At 34.3% G+C, this 9,823-nt stretch overlaps 1 protein-coding gene across 1 annotated transcript; it reads left to right on the forward strand.

Annotated features, from left to right (window-relative positions):
- The first annotated feature begins 3,637 nt into the window (after positions 1-3,637).
- LOC126845464 (uncharacterized) lies at positions 3,638-7,225 on the forward strand. The gene is made up of 7 exons (XM_050584113.1): positions 3,638-3,688; positions 4,883-5,114; positions 5,231-5,350; positions 6,513-6,635; positions 6,684-6,788; positions 6,876-7,037; positions 7,110-7,225. Exons 1-7 carry the CDS (start codon positions 3,638-3,640, stop codon positions 7,223-7,225), a joined length of 909 nt encoding a protein of 302 aa, XP_050440070.1.
- The last annotated feature ends 2,598 nt before the right edge of the window (positions 7,226-9,823 follow it).

Below are 9,823 nucleotides of genomic sequence, written 5' to 3' on the forward strand. Positions count from 1 at the left end.
ACGAGCAAACCCAGTGGAGAGACGGAACCAGGAGCTAAAAAAAGGTCTGCGAGCTCAGCTGCGCGATAAACCACATCGTCTATGGTATACGTGTTTACCCTCTATACTGTTCGCGATACGGAATCGAAGAAACTTGAAAACTGGCTATACCCCCTCTCAGCTAGTTCTAGGAAGGGAAGCCAAAGCGCCGGGTGACTGGATCCTATTAGGATCCAGAATCGAATTACCCGTAGAAGCCGAACTTAGGAGGAAACGCGCTAGGGTAGTGGTAGGGACCCCTAATGACAAACAGGTAGGGAAAACCCTAGACAGGTTCTCGATAGGAGATTGGGTTTACTACCGCAGTCACCCACTCTCAAACGCAGCAAAGGGATTTCACGCGGGGTTTGCGTCTAAGTGGATAGGACCAGTGAGACTGGGAAGTTCCTTGGGGAATGGTGTTTTCTCCACGGAAACTAAGCCGGTCATAAAAGTTCACTGCTCCGCACTAAAACCCGCTTATGTGACCAATTACCCTACGCTAATTTCAGATGTCGCAACCCCCAGTGAAACGGGTACGAGAAGAAGGCGGCCGAAGCGACAAGCGCTTTCGCCCTCCGGCGACAACCGTCAAATCCGTGGTCCACCAGATGGAGGGGTAGATAAAGGGTCACCAGGGCGCCATCGCGGGCCTGCAGGTGGCCATCCGCCGGATGAGAGTATCTGAGGAAAGGAGCGAGGAGGGGTCATTTCCGAACCCCCCAAAGAAGCCGGTGGTCGATACGTCTACTCAGACGTATCTACCACCGGTGATAACCTTGGAGTGGGCGAAGAAGGCGACCCTCTCTGAAATACGGGACGATCCGGTGGCTCGCGAACTACACCATCGAGGATGGTTAATGGACACCCGGACAAAGGAGAGATCACGACCCGGAAAGTCTGGAGTGACCTCACAGGTAAGGAAATGTAATGGTAAGGCTGCTTTTAGGGCTAGCGAGGTAAGCTCAACACCCGACACAGCTGGAATGCCCCCCCTAGTACGCCTAAGACCAGAGGCCCCAGGTAAGGTAGACCGAAAACCGGCGCCGAGAGCGCTGGGACGGCCTAGCCAGGTTCAGGTAGGGACGAGAGGAAGGATGGGAGCCGATACAGGTAAGACCGTCCGTACCCACTCGGCCCCACCCCCCAAGAAAGTGGCCACGCCACCGGAAAATAATTACTTCCGGAGGCCCCACTCAACAACAAGGCCGTTAACTGCCCCGGGGACCAGTACCTCTCCAAAAATCGTTACCCGGAATGCGTACCATGCGCAACTGGAACGTGAGGAGGAACGGCGACTGCGTCACTGCAAGCCGCGGAACGTCCCGTTCACAGCGGCAACAGCGGCGATGACGGCAACAGCAGCGACGACGACGACAGCAGCGACGGCGACGGCAGCGGCCACAGCAGTGGCAACGATCGACCTCACACTCGATGTCTCCGACGAATCGGGAACGAGGGAGGTGGCAATGGAGGTGGACCCCGACGACACGCTCCAACTAGCCGTCGGGCAGTTGGACCTCATGGACGATATCCTCGGAGCCCAAAACTACGACCTGCCGGATGTGGAGTTCCTCCAGGACCTCTACTACACGCCGTTGACGTCACCCGAGCCCGTTCAGCGCTAGCCGTCTGAGTAAGCTGCCTTGGGGATGCTTAATGGGCCATTGGAGGGGGGGGAGAATGACACGGTCGGGTATTGCCATCACCGCGGTCTGGACTATTACCCGGACCACGATGACAATACCCGGCCGGGTCGTGCTTCCCTAATTGCCCATTAATCAAAACCCCGGCGCAGCTTATCAGCAATGTTGACCGGCGCCGGTAACATAAATACGGCCGTCACCGGACCGCCGATTATCAGTAGTATTATTATTGTCCAGCAGTATTATTATTGTCGAGTAGTATTATAAACGAGTAGAATAAACGGTGACGAAAGTAAAAAGTTGTTGTTATTTTAAAGTGTTTAATCACTCCTAAGTGTTTAATTACTCCGAACGTTTACGGCCACGACAACATACAATAATATTACTATAGTAACATGCATTATGATATATGTCATATTTGAGACATCCTATAGATTCGGCTGTATCAAATAAATACAAAATTATGTGAAAATATGTACAGGGTTGCATATACTGTGATACAAAGTAGATGTATTACTGTGTAATATAGGAAAATTTCGCTTTACCCTATAGTTTCGGAGATGTCAAACGAATTGCAAAATTATTGTTTGAGCAAAACTTGCAATGTTGCCCCTAACTTCAGTTTAGTTAAAATTGATGAGATTAACAAAAAATATGATATAAGTACAAGCTGAAAATGGCTTTTTGGTCATTCGTTCGCCGAATCTTCAGTCCACAAAGTCAACAAGCTCTCTGCAGTCTACAAACCATATACAACTCGCCATACAAAAAACGTATGTATTCAGTTGTATTATTATTTAACAAGTTATAAAAATAAATCATTTAATTTTTCAATTTAAATATTAAAGTAATACTTTTAAAATTATAACTAATTATACAACTTTTATATAACCACTGTAAAACTTTGTTAAGTCAAAAAAACAATTGCTTTTTTAAATAATTTTGTATTTTTTACTGTACTATATCACTGGATAGTACTCTTCAGGAGTGCTTAAATTGTATATGTTGGTGATATACTATTTCCATCTACTAGCAATGTCTTCGTTGTCCATTAGTAGATTTCCATTTGTGTCTCATATTGTGATGTTAGCCTTTGTTTGTCAACTACAATATACCATGTAGATGAAAATATTTGTTTCTTGAATGGAAGCTGAACCGTTGAAACTTAACACATGACGTCACCGCTGCCCATTTTTAGTCCAACTAGTGGAAACTGGAGAAATGTTGATGCTTAATTTGTATGTATTATTATAATTTGTTGTTGCTATACCTGGTTGACTAAATTGTAGGTAGCTGCCTTGTGTTGATGCACGTCTTGATTGTATACTTTAAAAAACCAAAGAAAAATGAATTCAAGAAAACTGTACCATTTTCTGATGTCCCGTTGTTTTTGTTTGTGGTTAGACACAGTTGCCGCACGAGGACGGCACGGCGGCCGCACGAGTCTGATGTTAGGTGTGAGCGCCTATCACCAGATGTTCGTAACATCAGACTCGTGCGGCAACACCTATATCACATACGTTGAATACACGCTTCACGCTCATACGGACAAAGAACCTCGAGACGGACAAGAGACTGTTGCCGTGTACCTAATGTACACACATTAAGGCAGACCATAGACAGAGACGAAGGGAAAATGACTCCTTGCGAGGGAAATTGAAATTATTGAACTTTGTGTCTGATCGAATCTGCCAATGACATAAAGGCCAGACACGGCTTTTGTTCTTGTACAGCGTGTACAAGAACTCGGTACATGGTATATGGGGCGGTAACCAATCCGTCCGACAAAGCGCGTCTTTGTAGCAGCCGCAGGAGCCATCGGCCAAGAATCATAAATTTATTATACCTTTGCTGATTTACCTGTTCGCCATTCGGTTATGTGCAACTGTACAAAAGTATAATATTATATTGTTATTTTATATCTTATATTGTTAATTTTACCTTTATTCTGTGTTCACTACACACTTACAATAATGTCATCTAATCGTGGTGCACTCCAGCCTCCTCATGCAGCTATTAAACAGGTAATTATATTTTAATTTTTAAAAATTAGTTTGAAAAAAATTAGAATTATTTATGCAATAAAATAGATTTGTAGGTAAGTAGGTACATTGTTACCTACTAATTTACATATAAATATGCAAGACGCAAGTATAGTAAATTAATTTATTATATTATAATATGAATAGGTAATAATTATTACAATAATACAATAACACAATAATTATTAACCTATCTATTTTTATAGCATATTATAATGATTTATACATATTAGAATACAATCAAAATTTAACTAATATTTATATTTCAAGAGTACATGGTTATAAATATAATAAATCCACTTATTTACAAACAGAGATAAATACATTTTAACTTTCGGAGCTAGATTAATCATTCATGTGAATTAACATGAAAACTGATAGTTTACTAGAAAAGAACATACATTAATTTTTTTCTAATAATATTAAAATGTAAAAGTTTATCATAATAGTAATTTACTAACATTTTTAGAATATAAAGTAAAATAGTACAGGTAATGTGGGTTAAATATGTTCGTGGACGTTTAACAGTCCTTGGAATTATTTTACTTTATACTTTATACGGATTTAAGTTCAATTACAATTAAATATTCAAATATACAATAAACAAATAATCTATACAATAATTAATTAATCTTAACATTTTTTAAACATTTAACTTTAGACTACTTTTAAATTCATATAAACGATTTACAAAAGGCTCTATAATACATTTATTTTCTAATTTTAACATACGATTGGTGAGTTAGACATTGAAAAAGTGGTAGTAGTGTTGGGGTAGAACAAATCGGTAATATGTTTTTTCCAGTTTTTTTAAATTAATAAATATCAATTTAGTTTACTATTAACCTTTGGACTATGTAGTACAAACAAAATAAGGTATAAATCTTTAACAGTTTTTGATTATAATTTAAAAATATTTTAGAAAATATGAAAAGTCCTACATAATACAATATTAAAATATGCCTCAATATATGTATTTTAATATTTAGTAAGATTGAATTATTTGCGAAAATTCTTTTTACAACATTTGAGTACCATTTTTTTTAAGTACCAACGCAATTAAAAAAAAATAAAAAACCCACCTATTTAATATCATACTTAATATTTTGGGCTTCTTTCATAAGTTACTTTTGAGTTCTTTACAATCATTTATTAGGCATACTTTCATTGTTATAGAGATCAAGCAGAAAACGCTGGGTAATTGTTACTTTCCCCGAAGGTAATGATTATTCTGTGATAACAACGAATTGGGTGCTAAAAAGCGTAGATGGTCTAGGGAATAAAGTTATAAAATGTTTATGGGCACCCTTTTCTAATGTGACAAGCGACATAATTCAAAACGCAATGGAGCCATCTGATAACTGGAGCACTCATACAATTAAACTACAAGAAAATGGCAAAGAATATAGTATGTACCTGCCTATAATATAGCCGTACCTTTAGTATTGAAAAATAACTTACTAATAATATTTACCGATGTACTTAATTTTATTATTTTTACATTAACAAAAATTATTCTTTTAGGTTGTTTTAACAAGGCTTGGCATAAGCAGGTAGAAATGTCTGAAGAATCTTCAACTGAACAGAGTAAGAGGAGTAAAATTAATGAAGAATCTTCAGATTCTGATGGTGGAAGCGAAGAAGGTAATAAATAAACTTATCTTGTAATAATTGAACACAGGGAAGAAAGTAGTAGTCCATTTATGACAATTTTTCAGGAGAGCAAAAACAAAGTTAGTTTGCGCGTACAAATCCATTTATCAACAGTTTTTTAATGGCTAAGTTGGTCCCACTGTAACCTCTTTTTCATCAAATAGTTTTTAACATTTAATAGTAGCCCCAATACTATTATAAAATAATAATACTGCCTTTCTTCCCCTGTCTCCTTTAATTATTATTAGATATCATATGTATAAATATATATAGGTGTATATTATACCAATTACATGTAACATAAATACTATTCACATTATTTTATTTAACGAAAAGCTAGTATTACTATACTTATATATCTGCTTATACAGAGTGATCCTTTTATCTTGAATATATATATATATATATATATATATATATAAGTTTTATAAAATTATAAATACTATTTTTATTGTAGAAATCGACATTTTGCCAGTAAAAAAATGGGATCGTCCACAAGAAACTTTTATAAAATAAGCTACTAATAAACCTCATTATGCAGAGCTGAACAATTTTAACATTAGTCAGTCTTCAACTACGCAGAATGTATTGTTAAACACCTCAATAAGCCATAGCTTTTAACAAACCTGAGGTAAATATAATTTTTGCCTACTAAATTAATAGAGCTGATAAAAGTTTAATATTCTGCATATTAAAAAAAAATGATATTTAAATAATTTTAAATTGAGATTTTATAGTTATTGTTTTGTGGGTTTTTAACTGTTTGGATTAATCTTAGTTGAATACTATATGTTTCAATGTAATTAAATGTTTGATAAGTTGATAGACTTAACAAATATATAGTCTAATAGGTAGTCTTTAAAAATAGTCATTATATTTTATCTATGGATTTTAGTAGTTTCCTATCAAAATTGTTTATAAGTTGTATGTTTGTTGTAAATTTTTAGGGGAGAATATTGTCATCTGTTATTCAATCTGATTCATCATTTCAAGATGAATTGATTTCTGTGCCTAATTATTTAACTTCAACAAATAATGTAGAAACGATTCAATCAGGTATAATATATTACCACACATAAATTATATATTCTAAATTATGTAAGTAGGTATATTGCAAACTTCCATATGACTTCTATTATATTGACAATTATAGAACTTATTCAAACAAATAAACAGAATAAAATGATGGGACTTTTGAATTTAATTTATAAAGAGCAAATTCAAAATCGGGTTTTATACGACCGGTTGTTATCTAAAGTTAATAATATTGAAACAATTATAAACAAAATTGGACTAAGTAATAATATTTCAACTGCAACACATAACTTCGATGAGAATTTTTTGTTAAACTGGCCTATCATTAACGAACAAACATTTAAACACGTTGAAAACAGTTTATTAGATAATTTATTTGTTCAACAAATGGTACGTACATTGTAATATTACTTATAAAACAATTTTAATTTTTTTAAAACCAAAATATTATTTATACAATATTTTCAAATTTTAGGAAGAGTTTTTTTTAATTCTATTGGTGGCAATTCGGTTAAAGACAATCTAAAAAGAATATTAATTAAAATGTTTAGTGATGAGTTAGCGATACGTTGCTCGTGGACTGGTAGAGGAAAAGATATTACTACGAAATTATGCGATGCAAAAATAGTAACCGTATTAAAAAGTAAATTTAAATTTAAATTGTCCTTTTTCACATTCATGAATCCTAATGTTTGCTAACTTATAATTTAAATAGGGTGTATAAGAAAAAATCAGAAAGAATACAGTGACGCATTATTTGAATCTGTGTTTGCTGATTGGTTCAGATATGCTACAACAAGACATAGAAGATCATTAGAAACTAATCATTAGATATATAATAATGAATTTTATTTTTTAAAAGGATAAAAGTAGTTTTTTTTTTAAATATATATATATATATATATTATAAAATTGTAAGAAGAGTTTACGTCATATATAATAAATGCTTTAAAATCTCTAAAGCGTTGAAAAACCATCGCTGAAATATTCCATTGCACAGTGGGACGGCTACAAACAAGGAATTTCGTTTTTGCTTTGTTTATTTTCATATTGTATTCATTTTTCATAGTTTAGTTCAATATTTCTAAGATATTCTGTAGATCCTCTTCATTGTCTGTTATTACCGCTATCTCATCTGAAAATCTTAGCATATCTATTCTTTTACCTTTTATTCTTATCCCTATTTCTTCAGTTTCTTCTCTTACTTTATTTATCGCTTCTTGTACATACAGGTTAAAAAGGGACGGAGACAGTGTGCATCCCTGCCTCACTCCTTTCCTAATTTTTGCTTCTTCCTGGCTATTTCCACATCGTACCACGTAAAAAATGTTAAATAGAATATTTTTAAAAAATAATTACAATTAGAATAAATGTAATTAATTTTATATTATAAATATTGGTATACTTTAAAATTTGTTTTTTTTATGTTTCAAGAGAAAAAACACTGCATATTCAATTACAGTTCCAGTTGTACAAATAAAAAAAAAAATCGTATGTAAATTATTATTTATTTTTAAAATTTAAAAAAAAATGTGTTTACCCTTTGAATACACATTTTTTTTTTGAAATGCAAATTCTCATTAATTATTTATCTCGTTCAACTACAGTAAATTTGAACAAATAATAATAATGGATTATTTTGATCACGAATATGAAATTGTAGATAGCAGTATTTTGTTTATACGACTAATAATGCTCAACTAAATTTTATTAGAAACAACTATAGATTTTTTTTTTAAAAATACTATGACAGAACCTGATATAATCAATATTTTCGGCGAAAAAAATATTCTTGTATTTAACTTTATAAATATTAAGTACGAAAATGACGAAGATGATATGTTTGTTTGTAGCAAGTCATGTCATGATGTACTTAAATATCACAATCTTAATAATATTCCAATTTCATGTAAAGTAGTACAATCTTGTAGGGTTGTAATACACAGGTCGTTAATGTATTATATAATTAATGTTAATCCGGCTCACATACCTTGTGGGACATGTAAAAAACAATTTTTCTCGTGGAGTGTAGAAACATAAAAAAAAATTAATAATAATTATAATTACTACCACACAAGATTGTACTATAAAATATATATATATATATTGTAATTAATTATTGAAAAAAAACTTACTTTCAGTTAAAAATTTTATTAGATTATACTATGATATTTCTATCGGGAACATCAGGAGCAGCAGCGGTTGTACCAGGATCGTATGCCAAAGAAGCCGTCGTCGGCTTAAAGCGAATCAATCGCTCACGGTCCACCAAATGGATCAATCGTCGATTACCTAAGCAGAACAGTCGTCCTCGTCGTCGTAGTCAATCACTAACACAAAAGAGTATTATATTTTTGAAACGTTTTGGTTGCCGTATCCTCACTACTTCATCAAAAATAGCTGACTATTTAAACGTATTGGAAAATATCATTACGACGACAGTATCAAACGAGAATACTATCTGGAGCATCAGAGTTTCAACAATGCGTACAAGAACAACGATGAGATTCGCATCGAAGTGCGCAACAAGGAAAAGTTTACGGTGCCGGGAGAGAGTTATCTACAAATTGAAGGATATTTAGACAAACCCACGGCGGCCTCGGGCGAAATGATGTTCACACAGAACGGTCTCATGCATTTGTTTGACGAGATACGGTAGGTTAGTAGGTATATGGTAAAAAATCCATGCAAATTGTGAAGATCTTATTAACCAAAACAACCTTAGATAGAACAGTCACTTCTATTCACGATACTACTCAACCAATATGCTTATGAAACTTAGACTCTCATCACAATTCTCAACTCAGCTATGCATAGCAGAATACATAGCACGATTCTACCACCATAGAAATTACTACGCGAACTATGGGAAATTCAGCTGACCCTTCCAACAGGCACTCAATTACCTCTTACGCCTAGTAAACAGAATATTCAAAATGTTTTCCAAATCCCAACTACAACGGGCCTAACTAAAGATAGTTTCCTTTTATTCTTACTCACTTTTCCAAAGCGACGATTGACGAATATACTCTTCATCGACCTGTTTCCGCTGAGCGACGATAGCGAGTTTTTTTTACTTAAACCACCGTTCAACGCGAAGCGTTTTTAGGTTTAAATTAATTTACATTATGTTAGGGAAACTTGCCAATTCAACGCAGAGCGTCATTCAAATTTTGAGAAATTGTATTATTAAAATCTCCGCAAACCATCCCTAACTCATGTAATCTTAAATTTACGTATATCATTTGATTTCACAATTTAGAACCGTTTATCAATCAGATTCTAGGTTTACTGTATGCGATTTGAATTAATAACTTTAAATTGTAAAAACCCCTCACGAACTTTTAATTTTATATAACCGGCACTGGTAGAATGATGATATCTTCATCATGTACTATACATACAGACAATACAATATTGTTTCCGACC

The sequence above is a fragment of the Adelges cooleyi genome, unplaced genomic scaffold (genome assembly GCF_023614345.1).
Source record: "Adelges cooleyi isolate 19-005CV unplaced genomic scaffold, UGA_ACOO_1.1 ACOO_flye_CR_arks_rails_tigmint_CR_PRNA_793, whole genome shotgun sequence".
Taxonomy (NCBI): domain Eukaryota; kingdom Metazoa; phylum Arthropoda; class Insecta; order Hemiptera; family Adelgidae; genus Adelges; species Adelges cooleyi.

What these genes read in the sequence shown, in the direction of transcription:
- LOC126845464 (XM_050584113.1), top strand. Translation starts at nt 3,638, where the DNA reads ATGTCATCTAATCGTGGTGCACTCCAGCCTCCTCATGCAGCTATTAAA. An exon ending in TGATGGTGGAAGCGAAGAAG is followed by an intron (nt 5,351 to 6,512) that starts GTAATAAATAAA and finishes TGACAATTATAG; the next exon opens with AACTTATTCAAACAAATAAA. An exon ending in AGTTAATAATATTGAAACAA is followed by an intron (nt 6,636 to 6,683) that starts TTATAAACAAAA and finishes CTGCAACACATA; the next exon opens with ACTTCGATGAGAATTTTTTG.